General features: G+C 32.7%; 1 protein-coding gene across 2 annotated transcripts in view; it reads right to left on the bottom strand.

Annotated features, from left to right (window-relative positions):
- LOC118193346 (cell adhesion molecule Dscam1-like) overlaps positions 1-21,346 on the bottom strand; it is a 672,928-nt gene that overhangs the window by 153,945 nt on the left and 497,637 nt on the right. For both annotated transcript variants that reach the window (XR_015042955.1, XM_085823337.1), the window contains exon 9: positions 16,205-16,384. Coding sequence is in view for 1 of the 2 variants with exons in the window: in XM_085823337.1 (XP_085679463.1) it covers positions 16,205-16,384 (180 nt within the window). In the remaining variant the exon portion in view is untranslated. The remainder of the gene's footprint in view (positions 1-16,204; positions 16,385-21,346) is intronic.

Below are 21,346 nucleotides of genomic sequence, written 5' to 3'. Positions count from 1 at the left end.
GTACGAAAATAAATACTAGAAATTCTTCAAGTATGTTAACTGCGTCATTCTAGTTTTTACCTTCAAACTTTACTCTCTGCTCAGCCATGACTGTTATCGAAAGCTGTTAAAATTCCAAAGCCTTCATCTACGCATTTTAGAGCATTACATATATGTACGATAAAAATAAGTAAGTAGAAATAATAACTTAAATTATCCCTTCATTCCCCCTTTCTATGCTACAAATCGTAATAACTTTTCTAGATTGCATCATTTCTAGATCAATACATGATTCGCGTAACTCTAATGACGTAGCTAATTCGGAACCTGTTCTCAAAATTTCGAGAACTGAAACCTTTCTAATCTAAATCCAAACCTTCTCTTGCTCAGCCTTCACATTGGATTAGTTGTGCACTTTTAGCTTGAGCACTCCTGCGCTCAAGCTGCTACTTCGCTTTCTTTGCTTTGTCGTGTTGCTAACTACGTCATTATCTAAAATGTGATACAATAAAATTACGTCCAGAAATAAAAATTATGTTCGATTTAGCCCCTTATGTCTGCAAGTCCATGGTCTCTTTCGAGTGTCATCTTTCTAACTACTCAATAAAGTCTCCATGTTATGACTCAAGAACCACTGCCAATCCGTTTCAGCTTTCTCCAAGTAATCTTATTACAATATTGAAATGTTCTTTTACGCACACATACATATAAATATGCATGCATATTTTCTAACAAGGCTAATGTACTAATTAATTAGTACATTAGACTACTCCTTAGGAGTAAGAGTAGGAGGAGTACAAAGAAGTACTTAGTACTCCTTTGACAGAAGTAGTTAGAATTCTATTATTATTATGTAACTCATTAGCATATTTAAAAATTGAATCTAGAATAAATTAATACTTAAATATGCTAATGAGTTACTTAATTTTAATAGAATTCTATCTACTTTTGTCAAACGAGATAATATATATATACTAAATGATTTAATAGAAAATAAGTTATTATTTTATTACTTTGCAGTTTTAGCGCATGTATTAAGCAGTTTATTACGATTGATTAACTTAAATATATACGTATACAGATAGATAGATATGCATATACATATATATATGCGTAATGAGTGACAAAGAAACTGGCAAACATAGAGAGTTCGCGAGTGTTCTTCCATTTTTCTAGAGTAACTGGCAAAGTTGCAAATAATGTTGAGTATTTTCTAAAAAGATAAAATAAAATCATAAATGTATTACCACAGAAATTATTTCAGAACCCACATCTATGATTACTTCAATAGCTACCATTAAAAGGAACTAAGCTTTTAAAAAAGAAACTTTCAAAATAATTTTCTCTGCCATTATCTTGTCTAGAGAAACAATAACGTTTCTTTTAATATAAAAAAGATATCATGTGACAGGCAGTTCCACAACGGTTTAGGAAAAAAATAAATTCCAAGTTGAGTGGAAGTGGATGACAGCCATGTTTTATAAATACCATAAAAGAACAAAGACGCTGAAGAAAATTTTCCAATTTTCATTCCCCTCTTTTTTAGAATTTTTTGAACACTTAACATTTTTTAACATAAAGAATTGATTTTTCACTGTCGCTGTCAAATAGAATAGGAAATTGTGCAGCCTTCTGTTTCTGTCAGTTTACAAACGTCGTGGAATTGAGAATTTTTTAAACGCTCAATAAACAATATGTCTTTTCATAAATCTATGTTGTGATGCCGTTTTACTTTTTCCACTGTGCTTTCATTTCCTTGATATTTTTCACGCTTTGATTCATTCTGGCTTTGGCATTTAATGTCAGATTTCTTTGAAATTTCAGATACTAGAACATAATGGATCCATGTTTCTAGATGTGCTATTTAATTCCGTTTACTTAACTTTTTTTTTTTCATATTTAATCGCTTGTTATGACAGAAAATATTTTATGACAATAAGGAATTCTTCCTATTACAATAAAAAGCATACATTTTTTTTTTTCTAAATACATTGTTGCACTTGTTTGTTTTACCAAATTATTTTTACGTAACAGAAGCAATTTCTCTTTTACCTATTAATATATGTACAATATATCTATATCTGTCTATATGTCTATCTCTCTCTCTCTATCTCTATCTATCTATCTATCTATCTATCTATATATATATACTGCTCATCAAAATTAAAGTATAATGAGAAGAAATAATCTCACTAAATTAATATTGCAAGCAATGCCAATGCTCTAATTATTTATATTAATTAAAATTATTAAATTATTTATGTTAATTAAATGCAATTGAGTACAAAAATGCATTTCCGAGCTTACATTAGCCCCGGAAACATGTAAATTCTGTGATTGGCAATGTGGTGTGCTATGAACACATGTTGGAATTTTGGTCTGTTGTGCTGCTTAAAGTGAGTGTGGTTTCTGAGAGTGATCATCAGTATTCAGTAATTAAGGCATCGTGTAAGCGAAGGACAAAAGTGGCGAATAATTGGTAGAACTAAGAGACTTCAAGCATAGATGGAGGTCGTTTGATTTAAATAGCCCTCAAAGTGTCATCAAGAGTTTGGAACCGCTTTTTAAGCACGGGATCAGTTCACTGAAAACCTGGTCAATGGCGACCTCGAGCAAACTCTGCATCATAAAGCCGTTTCGTGTCTTTGGTGGTTCGAAGAAACCGCGAAGCGACTAAAAGAGATTTGTTTTCAGACTTTCTGGCTGCCACAGCAACTCAAACTAGCCGTTCTACTGTGGCGCGAAGGCTTAGCGAGGTTGAACTGTAATGCTAGAAAACTAATGGTTTGTGTACCACTCACTCCAGTTTCCAAAGGTGCCCGTTCAAGCTGGGGCCGTCGTTATGTCCAACGGAACAAAGATGATTGCGCCGGAGTATTGTTTACTGACGAGTCAAGTTATAAGGTGAACAGTGATTCTAGACATGTTTTGATCTGGAGATAGGAAGAAACACGCAACTTGCCTTCCCTTGTCTGTGAAATATCCCGTTCCGGAACAGCGGTTTAATGGTTTAGTGAGGAATCATTAGAAATGGCCGCATTGAGCTGCATACCCTTAGAGGAGTTTCTGTAACCACTCGGAGATATGTGGACGAGGTACTGGACCACCAAGTTAGACTATTTAGGAGTGCTTTTGGCGAAGATTGTTTTGCTAATGGTTGACAATGGTCAGCCTCATCGAGCATATGTGGCGATAGAATACTTGAAAACAGAAGATTACACTCTGATGGATTGGTCACCCTACTCACTCAAATTGAACCCGATTGAGCATGTATAGGATACCTTAAGGCGCCGAATTTGAGCGCGTCAAATCCTTCCCCGGACACACCAGGAGCTGAAAGGTGCACTTTTAAAGAGTGGCATGCTATTCCACAAGACTTCAAAAACACTTTGTTAAAGTATATGAAAGCAAGATGTAAGATATGCATTTCTGTCTGTGGTGACCATACACCATATCAAAGAAATATTTCTTCACGAATGAGGATTTAATTTTTCCATCATTTTGGTATTTCCATAAATTTCTTTTTAATTTCAATATTTTGCGAATAATCAGCAGCCAAACATTATAATTTATGTTAACTAATATTTTTGTACAAATTTCTATTAATAAATTTTCATTCAGTTACGTTTTATTTCTGTCATTAAGAATTAATTTTGATGACTAGTATATATACATATACATGTAATTTCCTGTTGCTCAACGTAGTCAGAGTGTAACGCAATTGATGATCATAACTGTAAAGATTGATGATAGAACATCGTAAAAGTTTTCTCTAAATACTACAATGAAATGTAGAATTTAAAATATAAGTGCGGAAGCACAGTATCTTTAAAAAACATGAAAAATAAAAGATATTTTAATCATGGATATTTACAAGAAATAGTGTTTGATAGTTAAGCTGTTCAAATCATCAATTGCTATATTTGCATTACAGCAACAATGAGACTCGTTTTAAAACAAGCAGACTGATTTAAGTGAAGACCCTGGCGTCAGAATTAACGCTTCTGTTATAAAAGTATGTGACACGATCGGCATCCAAGAAAGTGTTGGCTCATCACTTTGGTGTTGTTGTGAGCATGCATTACAGTTGGTGATCATTCCGTTGAACAGTTTGTGCAGATATTAAGCATTTTTTTGTTAACATCCGTGGTTAAACAACTTTTTGTTTTCTGTATTATGAAATTTTCATACGCGAAGGAGCTTGAATGTATTGTAAGGATCCTAAGTTTTACTAACGTTTATTTTATTTTAAATCTTTACTATCACTTCTTATTTTGTACTTCCGGCCAGAATTAAAAGATTTTACTTATTTATGCAAATTTGTCTTGCTAACGCCAAGTACTTAAGTTGTGGCTTTTTGCCAAGCAAGAGAGAGGAAGGAGTTATTAGAAGCAGGCCGCTTGCTATAGTAGCTTTACTCGTTTGATGGTTGCCTTCAAGGCCAGAGGTTAAATCCTCATGATAATTTTAAACGTATCGTAGTTTTAGCAGCTCTCTGTACTACACACAGCTTTTCGTTAATTTACGGCCAATCTTGGAGTTAAGCACTTGTTTATTAATCCAAAGTTAGTTTAGTTAGAGTTTTAGATAATATTTTTTATATTCTTACCTTCAGACCACAAGTGGTTGGTCTCTGAATTCCGAAGTTCCGGAAATCATTGTAAGGAGAGAAAAATAAAGGGTTTCGTATACCCTTCCTGTGTGTATTGTCTACTTCACAATTTATTGAACATAGCTTCAGTAAGATCCCTGTTCCGAATCAGGACAGTTAATGTTTCAAAAGCAAGTAAAGAGAAACACCAGTCCTGATAGTATCACCTGATTTCTTTCACAATCCATCTTTTCTATTCATTAGGTGAGACTTCCTTTTACTAATTTCTTCCTTGTACTTTGTCAAACACAAGTTTTCCCGAGATTTCCATATTCTTTTAAAAATCCCCGAAATCAAATGATTGCAGTGAGTTATCAGTACTTAGTAGGGTACCCTTTATTTTTGATTACAGCTTCACATCGACGTTTCATTGAGCTGACAAGAGTTTTAAGCTCTTCTTTCCTTATTACATGATGCCAGGAAATAATTATAGCCTCAATTAGTTCCCTTTTATTTGATGAGCGCCTCATTCGGACAAGAGTTTTCAAACGGTGCCACAAATTTTCGATAGGATTGAGGTCAGGACTGTTGTAAGGATCTTAAGTTTTACTAACGTTTATTTTATTTTAAATCTCTACTATCACTTCTTATTTTCTACTTCCGGCCAGAATTAAAAGCGTTAACTTATTTATGCAAAATTTGTCTGGTGAACGCCAAGTACTTAAGTTGTGGCTTTTTTCCAAGCGAGAGAGAGGAAGGAGTTAGTCGAAGCAGGCCGCTTACCTTAGAAGTTTTAGTCAGTTGCTAGTTGCCTTCCAGGCCAGAGGTTTAATCCTCGTGATAATTTTAAACGTATTGTAGTGTTAACAGTTCTCTGTACTACATACGGCTTCCTGTTAATATAGGGCCAATTTTCCACGTTTATTATTCCAAATTTAAGTTAGAGTTTAGTTATATTTTTATATTCTTACGTTCAGACCACAAGTAGTTGGTCTCTGTATTCCGAAGTACGGAAATTATTGTAAAGAGTGAAAAATAAAGGGTTTTGTATACCCTTCTTGTGTAGCCTGTCTACTTCCCACAGTTATTGAACATAGCTTTAGTAAGCTCCCTGTTCCGAGTCAAGTCCTTGCATGTTCCCAAAGAAAGTATGGCGGAACATGGAACCTGATACTGTTTCCTGGCCATGACAACAATTGAATGCTCTTTATACGAAACCACTCTTTCGATATTTTGGCAGTGTGGCAAGGTGCAGAATCCTGCTGAAAAATAAACGAAGCATTGTTGGGAAAGAGATCTCTGATGAAAGGCAGATGTTTTGGTTCTAGAATAGTGTCAATGTATTTTCTGGCATTCAGTGTCCCATCGATGACATGAAGGCGACCAATACCATCTGCTGACATGCATGACCAAATCATAACACTAACTGGGTTCTTCACAGTTGCTTGAATGCAGTCAGGATGTAGCTCTTCTCCTATTCTACGTCTTACATATTTTCGCCCATCACTACCGAATAACGATATCTTAGTTTCATCACTCCATATAACCTGTGACCACTGATCATCTGTCCAATTAATGTGTTCCTTTGCTCACTGTAGTCTTTTTTTTTTCGTTGCTTAAAATTAAGATAAGGCTTTTGTCGTGGAATTCTACCTCTCAATCCAACATCTGTTGATCTTCTCCTGATTGTACTTGAACTGACAGAAACACCAGCATCATTCAGATCACTTTTGATGGCCGCTGATGACATTTTTCTACTATCTTGGAGACATAGTCTTTTTATTCTTCTGTCATCAATAGATGTGGTGCGCTTTTTCGGCCTTTTCCTTCTTTGTTTTTCATTGAATTTGTCTCCTGATATCGTAAACAAAACTTTCGGACTCCAGATGTAGTCAATGAACCACCCACCTGCCTTGCAATTTCAGCATAGGAAAGACCACTTTCTCGTAACACAATAATATTACATCTCTTTCTGGGTGTCCAATCTACTCTTTTATTTGATGTCGTTGCTTCTTGACTAAATATTAAAAATTTTTACAAAAATTCCTACTTGTAATTGCAGTGTATAAGAAACACGTCCTCCTTCTACAGAAAAAAGCAAAATAATGAATTGTTTCAAGTGTAAGCATGATGTCAGCTTCTACTGGCAGCTACTAACATTTGATTGGTTCTCAGAATAAAAACAGTGATTGGCCAGGAAAGCTAGCCGTTACAAGCCACTTCATAACTGTGTTTTTTATTTATATTAAAGTACATATAACTTTTTTGTATTGCAAATAATTGAATTTTAAGTTTTGTATTGAATTCAGTAATAAATTCTCTTTAAAATGATATATACAGGTTTGCATTTTGCGAAACGTAACATTTTCTATAAGCATACAAAGTTCAAAAACATAAAAATTTCCAAAAGTGTCCACAATTTCGGCCACCACAGTATATATTTTTTATTGTAAATAAGGCCAAGTGAATGACAACTTTAAATAAAACTTGGATACACACTAAACCCAACAATTTTTTTGATTAATATCAACTGCTGTACATAAAGAATTAGTGTTCTGAGCATTCAATACAGGTTTTAAAATCGAGCGATCATTTGTACACCATTTATGCAATTAAAAGCCACCGTTTTGTAAAAGTTCACTCCGTTGTAAAATTAACTCTACTGCGTTCTCTACTGTGTCTGAACCAAATAGGACATCATCAATATAACAATTGTGTAATATTATCTCAGCTGCCTTTGGGAATTTAGTTCCTTCGACAATTGTTAGTTGTTTGAGCACGCGGGTAGGCAGGTATGAAGCTGAAGTAGTACCGTACGTAACCGTGCACAACCTGTAAGTTTTAATTGGCTTCGATGGATCATCTCTGTACAATAATTTTTTTTCTAGGTTTTATTTTTTGGATTTTAATACAATTATCAAAGCAAGCCTTATCACGGGTAAATACACATAAAGAAATCAAAATATTCGAAATTATTTTTGGAGCTAAAAGTAATTTTTTCTTACTTTGAAGTATCCTCAAGTACCTTTCTTATCAAAAGTTAAAAAATAAATATGGAAATTGAATGATCAGCCATTTGTAATCTACTGGAAATACTAAAGTAGTCCTGAACGAGAACGTTCATCAATCATTAGACGATAGAAAACTGCCTCACATTCAACAGAACGAATATATTATTTCAGCTTCTGAATTCAAGTTATTTCTTAAAACTGTTATTTTTCCTCACCCTGAATTTTTTAAATCACTTTAAATGAAAAAAGCAATCAATTTAGTCTTCCTTTTGCTTCATAAACTGTTTGCCAGGAGCTACGTTACAGCCATTTGAAATGATAAATGATTTCGAGTTGAAAGCATTGCAAACGAATAAATCGAGAATTCTAACTCAGTTCTAAAAATGTAATAATAACAAAATAAAGTGCATAAGTAAAAATTCAATAAAATTTTTTAAAAAATTTCTTCACGGAGAAACGAACATCAGACCGTTCCTTTAACGCTAGGACAGAAGCTTAAACGTTTATTGAGATTGATGTTAGCTTAAAAAAGGGTAAGCCATGATTCCGTAATTCTGTCTAGAAAGGTCAAGCTATCGTCCAATCAAAATTTATCGCGTTATAATTGGGTTTAATGCTTTGAGTTCGTCTTTCTAATTGGGTCTTTTGAATGCTGGTTCAGTACACACTTTTTCTTTTCTTTTTTACCCCTTCTTCCCTTGGGGGTTCTTTGATTTCATTCTAACGGTGGACCTCCCCGTTAATCTTCTGCTGAATGTTAAGTTGCATAATTGGATTAGACCCGTACATGTAATTGGATCAAATATTTCACAGGCGCCGAGTAAGATGATTGTTATTGCAGGGATTATCGTTTAATAAATCCTTGTGAAAAATTTGGATTTTAATTAGATTCCAGGAAAAAAGTACTTTCTCGAATGAATCCTTTTATTAACGAACGTTACCATATGTGTCTGACTCCGCCGATTTTGAGAAAGAGGATTATTTTGTAAAGGCTGCTGCGAGAAAAATTTGAAACTTCAAAGATACCCAAATAAAATGCCTCATGTCGATGTCATAATTTTGCTCTTTGCATTAAGTTGTATTAAGAAAAAAGGCTGATCTTGTTACCATGAAAGCATTATACATTTGAAACACCTGCTTTAAAATACAATAGAAAGAAGGTTTGAATATATTTGTGTTTTGCGTAAACCAGAAATGGTAATAAGTTGCTTTCCTACGTACTCATTTCATGAACTAATGCAATAAAAAGGCAATATAATTTTAACCATTTTGTTGCAATCACTTACTCTTATAAAAACAAAAAAAGTACTAACTAATAAAACAACATGTATTTATCTTTTACCGAGCACTGCGTATTGAAATTAAAATGGTCATGTGAACAGGCTTTGCGAGTGAAGATTATGTAAACATTTAGAATTTTGAATGTAGCATATATATTTTATGCTTACTAGGTTTAGTTTATTCTTTATTCTTTTTCTCGGATTACTGGTTAATTATACTTGGTAATAACTCAGTCTAATATGTTTATGTACGAGATGTGGGTACTTTTCCATTTCGCCAGCGCAAGTAATAAAGTCGCTAAAAATGATGCAGCCAACGCAAAAAGGTATATCCGCGGCTGGTAAACGTTTACCGCCTCATTTTCAAAACAAGTCGCGGGCTTTTTTTTATCGGTCACCTCTTTTCCCTGATACGTCAAAGATGGAAGAGAAACCAATGAAAATTTGGGAACAGAGGAAGAATCTTTCTAATTCTTTCAAGCGATAGGCGTTTTGCCTGAGATTGCTACTTGTGATAATTATCATGAAATGAAATTGCATTTCGAAAACGAAATTCAGTGGCGCTGCAAACTTTCGATTTGTTGCAGTAAAAGAAGTATCCGGAAAGGCATATAATTTGAGTCATTGAAATTGAGTTTCTTGAAGTGTGTCAGTTGGAGAGTGGAATACCTGCATGCGCGAGGTTAGTATACATTATTTTCTTAAACGTCAACAACGATAAACAGGATGATCTAATATGATTGTCGAAGAGGATGAAAGTATATTTACAAAGCGTAAAAAGAGTGCGGGACGGATTTTATCACAACAGTGGACCTTTAGTGGAGCTTGCCGTGGGAAAAAAAGCGAATGTTTCTTTTTAAACTGCCAAACCGTATAACATTAGGAATATATAATATAGAGTATATATTAGAAAGTATATAGTATATATTAGCAGTATAATATTACAAATGATTAAGGAAAATATCGAAGAAGGAGCAATAGTATATTCGGATTCGTGGAAATCCTACTGCACTAAAAAACTGAAAGAGGAATGTTTCGAACATTTCAAAGTGAACTATAAATACAATTTTGTGGATCCGGAAACTGTCACGTGCACAGAAATGGAAAGACTATGGGCTAGCACCAAATGGCGAAATAAGAAACACAGAGGAACAGCCCGTTATCATCTGAAAATTTAACTTAAGAAATTTATTTGGAGAAGGGAAACGAAAGAACCATTTGAAAAAGTTTTAAATGATGTTAAAATGTGTATGCCTCTAAAGTAAAAAATTCTTAGAAATGATATTTGTTAACATTTTTATATGTATATTGTTGTCGCTAGTAAAGTCTGCTTAGCGAGATTTGCGCCTGCAAAATGGAAAAATACCGAGATGTGTTATGAATTAAAATTAGAAAACTTGAACAAAATGGTCTTCATACGAGACTCCCTTATTTCTTCAGAGTAATATAATATAATATTTTTCACTGTGTACAAAGGTAAGCGGCCCAAAGAAGTTTCATAAATGAAATACAGTAGTTAAATTAATTTATCAAAAGGAGGTTCAAAGGTATCCGGAGGGACTCAGCTGTAAGTGATTTTACAAATCTGGCTGACTGCATTATTTTCACGACATGAAAAAAGAACTTGGTCTTTCTGTTATGAAAGTACCCTACAGTTAAAGGGATTATGAATTAAATTGCAATGAGAATAATTGACTGTAGTAAGTTCATTTCTTATATTGAATAATTTTTAATTAATATTTTTCATTCTTCGTCTATACATATAAAGAAGAAAGCCTGTTTGTGTGTTTGTTTGTTCGCGATACACTCAGTGACTACTATAGCCATCGTCACCAAACTTTCTACAATGCTTTTCGAGGTCCTGGGATAGGTCGACATCCACGTTTTTCTAAAACAATTCTATATATATATACATTTTATGCGAATTTAACGAACTTAAAACTCAGCGATCTGAAAGCTGTGCATTACCACTCTGCAGAAGCATAAGATATATATATATATATATGTATGTATATATGTTTCAAATTTAATCGGAATACTCGGCGATATAAAAAAATTGTGTTGTCACTCGGAAAAACGCAATTATATTAATTTTTCTCGAATTTAACAAAACACTGGGCTATTTAAAAGAAATGTGTTGCATTGCTCAAATTAATGTATTTCAAAGTATGTTCTCCTTCAGCAAAGCGTAAAATATTACATTTTTCATGCAATAACACGCACGTATCAACATGCGTGTTATTGCATCACACGCATTTTCCTTGCTTTTGAAAGTGAATTTGTAATAATCGTCAAAAAGCGTTACTTTTGCTATGAAATCAATTCTGTTACTAGAGCAAAAATCGGTAGCTCGATTTGCACCTAAGCATGAATAAAAAAAGGCATCATGGGCCTCAGAAAGAAAATGGAAACACGAAGCAAGGCTGGAAAACGTTCGATTATGTACTACTCAAGCCCGATCGTATGAAAAAAACAAGCAACGGAAAGCAAGACTGGAAAATATTCGAGTACGCACTACTCGATCTAGACGAACACTGCGCGCTGATTTAAATCTTAGTGCATTCGCTTACGATACTAATTATGATTACAGTCTTCATCCAAGTGTGGTCGTTGGAAATTATAGCGTATTGCAAAGCCATCAAATTTAAGAATGAAGCACCAGGAATGTTGCTATGTGGGCAGAAAAGTGAAATTGCCCGCAACAGATGGAAACAAATGTTGTGTATCCAAAAACATTTTAATAACCTTAATTAAAACATAAACACATTCTTTTCTTTAATTAACACTGCAGCGCATGCCGGGGACAATTAGCATTAAATAGCTTGCTTTTTTAATGTACGCATTTCACTATTGAATTTAGTATAAATGCAGGAGAATTGTTATAAATTTGTCTTGTTTATTCATATATTGGAGCAATGTAATAAAATATTTTCTCTAATACATAAATATAAATAATAAAAAGATCTAAAAACATTTATTTCGTGATTGATTGATGAGATTTTATCAAATGAAACACATCAGTTTATTTAATTTATGAGAAGCAATTTTATCATATTCCTTTCCAACTTAAAAACGAAAATCCATATTCTTATATATAATGTACGTAGTATACGCGGATATAATAACTATAATTTATGAGTAGCAATTTCATCTCTATGACTATATGTATGCACATATGTGTAAAATCCATAAAATATGAGAAGCAGTTTTATTATATAAGATTCCGCTTTAAAAAAGAAATTCCGTTATTTAAATTCGTAAAATTTAATGAATCTTTTAAAGCGATTTTTATAAAAGCTATCCTAAGTATTTGATAGAGTGATAAAATATCGGCTTATCTCTGATTGACATGCTATTAGTAAAATACCTTATTCTTTACAATTATTAATTCATTACTTTATATATTAACTGGTATACACATTTATGGACGACAAAACAGAGGAACTAAATGCAAATATAGCCAAGTTCTGACCCTATGTCTTTAAATATCTCAAAATGAAAGCTTTTATAGCCTAATTGTTACATTCTTACAAATAATAAAATAAATAATACATGTTTTCAATGGATATGCTGTCTGAATAATAAAATATGCAAGAATTCTCTAATTTGCTCGCAAAAATAATACGATCTGACAACACTTTTGACTAATTGTTGATCAGAAAGATTAAGGAACTTTGAATTCTTACGTTGATTTTTACTTAAATTATTTTGTAGTTAGTTTGAGTTTTTTCGAACTCGAAAAAAAATTCTGCATATATTTAAATTAATGAGCCCAAATATACAGTGTGATTCAAATTATCATTATGAATAACCGAAAAATAAATACTCTATTAAAATATTCTAAAAGTTATTTCTTTAAATTAAAAAAATACGAATTATTTGCAATATAAAACATAAATATTTGCATTATTTAAAACTTGTAACTGGAACTGAAAATCTACGCCCAACGCTTACGATATCAAAGGCTGGGGAAGCGTTTTTGTAGACATGGTGTATACATATTATTTCGGTTCATTTGATAATGAATGGTTAACAGCTATTGTCACACATTCATCATCAATTAGATTTCTTTTAATTTTAAATAATAATCACAGAATTAATGACATTTTCCACATTCAATACATAAATTAAAGTTATAAATTTTGAAACATACTTACATAAAATAGAAATACAAAATTTAAAATAAAATGCGGGCCCACCAGCGGCCGAGCGGTAAAGACGCTGAACACTGGTAGTTCGGTCTGAGGTTCGAATCCCGCGAACGGGCTGGCTGCATGGGCGTTTTCGTGGTTTTCCCCATGTGTAACGTGTATACGAGCCAGTTTCCCTTAGAAAGTCCTCCACGAAAGGCATCCCTCCCTTTAGGCAGATAGCCCTCGTGTGCTTTGCCATAATTAAATACACCAACACTAAAATAAAATGCAGTTTGCATTACAAATAAAGTTCATGGAGTCCACAAAATCCAATCCAACGTTTATGAAATCGATCACACAAATAATCATCATGTCTTAAATAAGCCTTTACGCTTTATTCTCACGACATAAAATTACTCTATGTGAGCTCATAAAAAATAATGAAATTTTGAATAAGAAATAAATATAGTACTATTATATTCATATTTGTAAGTGGAATGGCAAATACGTTTCACCAATGCAGAAGTTATATATATTATTTCACAAACATAAGAACAAGATGTTTTAGCTTAATAATGAACCTTTCGAATTAAGTCACATTAGCTGCAGGAAATTGTTTCGTAAGAGACATTCCATTGTATAATGAACTAGAGTTCCAATCACCCCACAGACACAATTATCAGTAATGGTAAATCAATATTTATAGTAAAATGTTAGGATGAAATCGTATTATATTATGTTGATAACAGCGAAATCGAAACTTTACGATTTCGGTCACTTGCTGGCAGATAATTAAAATGCGTCTGTTCTGTTCACAATAATTTTATTTTTCTTGTGTTTCTTTGTAATGTTTGTTAATGAATGTACTTATATGCTTATACTCTCATGTACACTTATGTTATTATGTGCTTATAAGCTTATACGAATGTTATTAGGAGTTTTGGCAGATTCATAACAGAGTGAGTTAAATTCTTCTCCGGCATACTTGCCTTTTGAGTTGCAGTACAGTCATGAGAATTGCTTCATCCTGTATTCGGATATGCAATAAAAATTAACTTGCAAGTACAATAGCTGCAGTACGGTATGATTACGTACGCAGTAAGTAAGCAGAACGATTAGTAATATGGTAAGGAATAGCAAAAGTAAGGAAATATGGGCTTAGTAGATATTCTCTTCTGCATTGGAAATGCTCTGATAGCAGCTGTGGAACAGTCTTTTCTATCATATTACAATATAATTGTTTCTGTACATATGGGATCAAACCCAATTTTGCCCTAAAATCTTTTACTATGATATGTAATAAATTGTGTTCTTATTTCAAAATTTTCTATGTATTGTTTCCAGCTGAGCTTCTCATCCCATATTAAGGGGACATATACACCTTAAAACCCTTAGGATTTTCAAATATGTGACTGTTGCAAGAATTGGGATATCTTAAATATATTATTAAAAGCAATTACTTCCAACATTTAACAGATGACTGCACAGCTGCTTTGGGAACTAGTAACCAGAAAGTTTGTATTGCCACAAATATTTTTTATAATTTAATCTGCTTTGAGACAAAATTTTTTATGCGTTAACGTCATGTTTCCACCTTGCGGGCATGATATTTTGAAAATGGCTAATGGTAAATACTTGAATTTGATGGAATTCTTTATACGGGCACTATCTTCTAACTGAACCAAAAATCTGATGAATATTTTAATATTAAAAAAATTATGCACGAAAACATTACAATTTTTTTAAATAAAATACTTTAAAAACTCAACTCCAAATAAAATAAAAATGTAACATGAAATTCTTAGGATTTTTGTTTCACAGTAGTTTTCAAATATTATAGAAGCTATATATTAAATATGGAATTAAATTATGCAACAGAATATTTTAAACTGTGCGCGCAAGGTGAAAACATGACGTAAAGGCATAAAACATTTTGTTGCAAAGCAGATTAAGTTATAAAAATATTTTTGGAAACACAAAGTTCCTGGTTACTAGTTCAGAAAGCAGATATATTATGTAGTCAGCTGTAAAGAGTTAGAAGTATTTGCTTTTAAAATAAATAAGTTATCCCATTTCTTGCAATAGTCACATATTAGAAAATATTAAAAGTTTTTAAGGTGTATGAATCCCCTTGAATGTAAATATTAAAATGATTTAACACATTTAATTCTCTTCTCATTGAGTTTTAAAACAAGTAACTGTTTAATCTTTTCTATAGATTTACTGATGAAAAGAGCTGGATAATTTTCTTTTCAGATGGAATAAATTAATAAAAGTATTGTAATGATATTCCCTTTACTCTGCAGTGTTATCTTTACAAATAGATACGGTATCATTTGCGTAAGCTACCACAGTGAAAGGCCACTCAGCTGAAGACAGACTGTTAAAAGTAATATTCAGAAATATAGGATCAGTACAAGATCCTTGAGGGCAGCCTTTTAATTGTTTAATTTTTCTATACCATTATTATGAACAATTATCGATTCACGGTCTTTTGATGGTTCATGTCAACCTCATATAAATTTAAGAGGTGGTATGCCTCTTTAAGATGTTCATCAAAGCGTAGCAAATACATTTTAATATCTAGGCTTATCTTTTATTATCTATACAGCTCTGTGGATTCCTACTTATCTATTTTCATAAATTACTTCTTTAATTTTACCACGTGCATATAGAATCACATATCCAGTGTGAAATCCGTACTTAAGATTATTTAAATCTTTCAGTAAATATGATATTTGATGCTACTAGATATAACATTTTTCATATATTTTACCTAAATCACAAAGAGGTCAGATAGGTTGAGAACCTGAAGTAATATTCAGTTACTTCAAGTTCATAGGTTCGTAATATATAAAAAAACAAAACTTGGCCTCTTTTAAAATTTTTAGAAAATATTTTGTATTCTCAGAGTTTATTGAAAAATGTAAAGGAGAATTCAGAATGGGCCTTAGTTGCAACTTTAATTATATCGTAATCCAAGCCATCTGGATCTGGCGCCTTCGTGTCACAGAAATAATTTTTATTTTCTATAAAAATTGAATGAATAAATTTTTGGTTAATTTCAGCCCCGATAAAAGGCATATCATTAAAACAAATTTAAAATATGTTAAATGAATTACTGGGCAATGTGTAATTAATGCAACATAAATACATGGATAATATTTCAGAACTGAGGAAAGTTATTTAAATAGCTGGTAAAAAACATACTTTTTTCCCAGTAGACTTCTTCAACTGGATATCCGGCGACTGGGCACCTCACCACCAGCACATCTCCTTCCACAGCAGCAATATCCTTCATTATCCTGACAAAGGGAGGTCCAATTACGTTGATCTTCGCAGCATGGCTTAAGGAACCAATCTCATTAGTGGCTAGACATCGGTACATGCCTGCAATATAAAGAATTTCCTAACAAATGGCTGTAGTGAACAGAGTTTCCAAAGCAAAATTGATTACACAATAAAAAAAGAAAATCTAACTGTAACTTCAGATTCATTTTAATGCAGTTTGAAATGTCTTCGAGAAAATATAAAATATCTTGACTAAAATCACGTCGCTGTCCATCTGTTGCTGAAAAAACGAATAATTTATTGCTGTGAAGAGCAGCAAGCCTATAGTTTATTTAATGAAACACAAAATAACGCAGGTGTATTTTGAAAATGCTGATGATGCACGTGTTTGCTAACATGATTGTTCGTTTGATTGAGCAATAATTTTTTTTATATAATACAGTTGCTTAAAAATTTTTAAAATGTTCCAGACATAAAAATGGCATTTTAAAATTTATAGCACTAATTGTGGATGCATTTAATTTATTATTTTATACATAATACTTGTTACATAATCTGTCTGCACGCGTTCGCCTTTTTTAGGCTTCTCTCTCATAAGCTATTATTACCCTCGGCCGTACTTAGGTCCTTGATAGCTTCGCAGTCGATTAGCGTTAAAGGGCCAACTCGGTTAGAATCCTGATAGCTTCGGCCATAACTATTTTAGTTTAGATTAGTTTTAGTTTACTTCTTAGCCTCTTAAGTTCAAGTCCAAGTGTCGGCTTTTATTGTATACTCCAAGACGGAGTTCTGTGAATCTTATCTGAATAATAAAGGGTTAGTTACCCTTCCATCTTGTTGTTTTTGTCACACGAACTCAAGCGATTATTCGCTTATGAGTTGAAATTCTTCACGTTCAACTGTAACTTAGCATTTACAAAGTGGGGAACTCTACAATTTATATAAAAATCTTATTTTTAGATAAAAATAAACTGCATTTTTTGTTTTCTATAAAAATTGAATGAAGCAACTTGACGTTTAATGAATTATGAACACAATCTTTAATTTTAACAAATATGGAACTAGAATATATACAGTTGTTTATAAAACTGAGCATTCAAAACATTATTGAGTGTTTGCAGACTTCTACGCATCTATTATTCTGAATGTATATTTATAACGATATAAATACACATAATGTACAGCATATGTATTAGCAGAATAAAAGAAATGTTATTATTATCCCAAAATATTTGCATTTTTTAAAGAGTGAGCATAAAGTATTGTCCGAAAATGAAAATGATTTATAATTGTACGGAGGATACGTCCACTGCAGCTAAATTATGATGTCTTAACAACCAGGTAATTAGGTAGTGTAAATAACGAAGATAACAAAGTAGATATGTCTTAGCTGCTTGTAATTAAAAATTATAGGATTTTCATAGAGAGTAATCAGGGATAAATCATCAGTTTAGTAGGTCAAGTGCCACTCACAGGAAAGACTCACTAAACTGAGGTGATAATTGCACAATCTTTACATGGAAAGATCATGTAAACATATTAAAATACAGGAATTATGACTAACGCAGATTCTGGAGACAACTCGAAACTAGATTTTGAAAAAAAAAAAAAAAAAAAAAAGGTACAAGCCATATTGTAGCTACCAACCACCCAATTATTATCCGTACATTACCAGCACGGCGTGCGACTCATGTAAGAATTACAGCCGCTTCGGTTGTTTTGAAAAAAGCCTTATTCATTATTGGAGAGCAACTCTCTTACTGTTTTCGGAAATCCGAATTCATGGGTTACTGATTCCCAAATACTTAACTTACTGAGTTATGCTAGAATGAAATTTTTAGCTGTCGTCTAAAATAATATCTGCGTATCGAGGTACAGATGAGCTTTAGAATTAAGTTCCAAATTAATATTGCAAAATAAACCCAAGATTGGAGACAGCTAATCAAAGTTCGAAGTTACCTTTTCAGTTATCAGAAGAACCTTATATAATACTTTATAACTGTATAGATAAGTCTTATTTATGATTATGATGATTATGATATCGTCGAGAAAAATTTAAGAGATATGTCAAGTGGCCAAAAGACAAGGAAGGGATGCTCAGCAAATTTGGCTACGCAATTCATAATTTTCTAATGTGTCACATACGAACCAAACCCTAGAGTGACAAAAATGGCAACGTGATCATCATTAACAGTAAGTCATCTAACTAAAGAAAACGTTCTACGATTTCCAGCCAAATTCTTCTTGTGATGTTTCCATATATCTGATACATCAGAAAAGCACTAGGTAGCACTTTCCCAATTTTGAGGGAGAATTTCGCAAAGAACTAACTGTTCTGAGAGTTTTTCATCTCATTTCCCCTACCAGCAAATTATTCCAGAGAACTTTCAGCTCACCACGCGAATTTCATCGCCTATCTGTCGCAGAGATTCTACGCATGTACATAAATCAAACCTTGTTCAGGATTCTAACCCGAGCCAGCCAATAAATCGAGGAGGATAGCGCCAATGATCGTATAGTTTTAAGGAATACTGTCGTCAGCAAAACCATAGGAATTAAGATATTCACATTTATTAAAAACCACATTATGAGAAACTAAGCTCTTTTTGAGACAATTAATTGGGTTTGGTGATGAGAATTATTTTGGAATTTGATGCCAGTATTAGGTTTGTAAAAATATAAAAAGATGCTGAAAACTTCTTGATTATCGACTACTGTGAATAAGAAGAAATGCATTTATGTAACGTAAAATGTAAGAAAAAATGCAAAGGCTTAAAGAAAGTGATATCTTTCGAATCTGATTTATATTTCACTATAAATAGGAGTCCAAAATACACAAAATTATTAATGTTATAGCAGCTCTACCTTTGTATAAGTTAACTTCGGATATTGTCTCAGTCTCTATATAATAACAGGATTGAAAAATGCAGTCAGATAAAGAAATAGCTGTACAGAATTCCTACACTCCAAACCAATGAGGAGCCTAAGTTATTTCTTATTACTTCCTTGTACAAAGTAAAATACTTTAATCACGGAAAATTCCGGGTATCATATTTCAAAGAAAATATCCATTTTGACCGCTATCAAATGCAATTTAATGATGTTTTCGCATATACGTAAGGACAGAACAAAGGACTCTTTACTCCAAAATGAATTAAAAATATGATTTAAAATGGATTCAAAAGAGATTTTTCATGACATCCGTACGTACGTATGTATGCATCTCGCATAACTCAAAAATGAGTATCCTCAGAACTCGGCTCGGTGAGCTCAGTTCTTTTTTTTATTCTTATATATTAGTACATTGTGCATTTTCTATTTTAAAAATAATAGAATTATGTTGTTCTTACCTTCCGGTTAAATTTTCTATGCCTTTAGTTAATATGCATGCAATAGTTTTAGAATTAGCAACAATTTAAAAGTTGTTTAGTTACAGCTAAACCTAATTTTTTTACCAGAGCAGCCATATTTGTTTAAATTTGAAATTCAGCAGAATAGTGAATTAAGTCAGTTTCTGCACCTTCAGTGTCGTTTTGCTAATGGAACCAAAAGGAAACTTTTAATTTTGTGCGCTGAAAATCTGCCTTTTTGCCTGCTAGCCGAATTGTTTGGTTTTGCGTAGAAATGATATTTTTAATTCTATGTTTTTTTTAAATTGGTTTAACTGTATTTGGTGTTTTATGCTTTTCTACATCTTTCAGCTTTTAACGAAAGTTTATTGAGGTTCTTTTCTTTTCATTTTTGTCTTGCAGCTAAGTGAGAACTGAAGTAATTGATTGAGAAATCTATCTCTAATGAAATTCGATGAAATAAGTTTAAATGAAATGCATAAAAATATACGGATAATTTAATATTCCGGACAATGAAGTGATTTAGTGTCCGTATTAGATTTTTTAGAATGGGACGAGTGGAAAACACGTAACTATCAAAATTTTTGTAAACTTTATGCGGGAGCCCACCAGCGGCCGAGCGGTAGAGTCGCTGAACACTGGTAGTTCGGTCTGAGGTTCGAATCCCGCGAACGGGCTGGCTGCATGGGCGTTTTCGTGGTTTTCCCCATGTGTAACGTGTATACGATCCAGTTTCCCTTAGAAAGTCCTCCACGAAGGCATCCCTCCTCTTAGGCAGATAGCCCTCGAGGCTTTGCCATATTTACATACACACACACACAATTTAACCGGAAAAATCACAAAATATTCAAACGCGGTGTATTCAAACGCGGTGTAAACTTTATGCCAAAATATTTGACACTATGTTACTCAAATAAATGGATATACAGTAAAGTATTGAAAAATTAAAAGTTCCATTAAAATAAAGCATATTGTAAGGTATTTACAGAAATTTGAATCTCAGACATCATTTAAAATAAAATGCACTTTTGTGTGGCATATTTGATTCGGAAATTAAATTTTTACTTTCCTGATACCTTACTAAACGCTATTTGAAATGCATTAATGAAATTACTCATACAAGGAGAAATGCGAAGATAATAATTATAATTTAAACTTCCGAGGTTTTTTACTCTTTAAACGAACTAAAATAACCTCACTTACAGTAAACCTCAAAAGAATCCAGCAGCGAGTTGTCTTATATGTAAAATAAAACTAAACCTTAGTAAAAAGAAAATAAAAATCTTCAAGATTTTATATTATCCCCAAAAGTGCGTTTGTTTCATTTACGCACAATTACACACTTTTCATTTACATGCAGTACACTTCATTTACACTTTTCGAGAGCAACTGGGCTAATATCCCTTTAGGCTAAAATTATTTTAAAATAGCATATGTTTGGAATTTCAGATAGAAAATCTCACGCGCTGGAGATAAAAAAAAGTTTTGTTTTTTTGCGTACAGTGTTGCCGCTGCTCACTTTGAAATTATTGAGTTTGTTAATTAAAAATTCGCTAAAGTTTTAAAAAATATGAAACAGCAGTTCCAAATTCGGTCTTCCAGGTCCTCATATTGGGGTGGAGAACTTCGTTACTGAAAATTTGATGGCTCTAGGTACGATTGTTTTTACACAATGCGAGAAACATGCATACATTTATGTAGACCCTTCATC

Source organism: Stegodyphus dumicola, chromosome 9 (genome assembly GCF_044657685.1).
Source record: "Stegodyphus dumicola isolate Sdum_Otavi_A_Nest chromosome 9, ASM4465768v1".
Classification (NCBI taxonomy): Eukaryota; Metazoa; Arthropoda; class Arachnida; order Araneae; family Eresidae; genus Stegodyphus; species Stegodyphus dumicola.
This window is presented reverse-complemented; position numbering and strand designations above follow the sequence as displayed.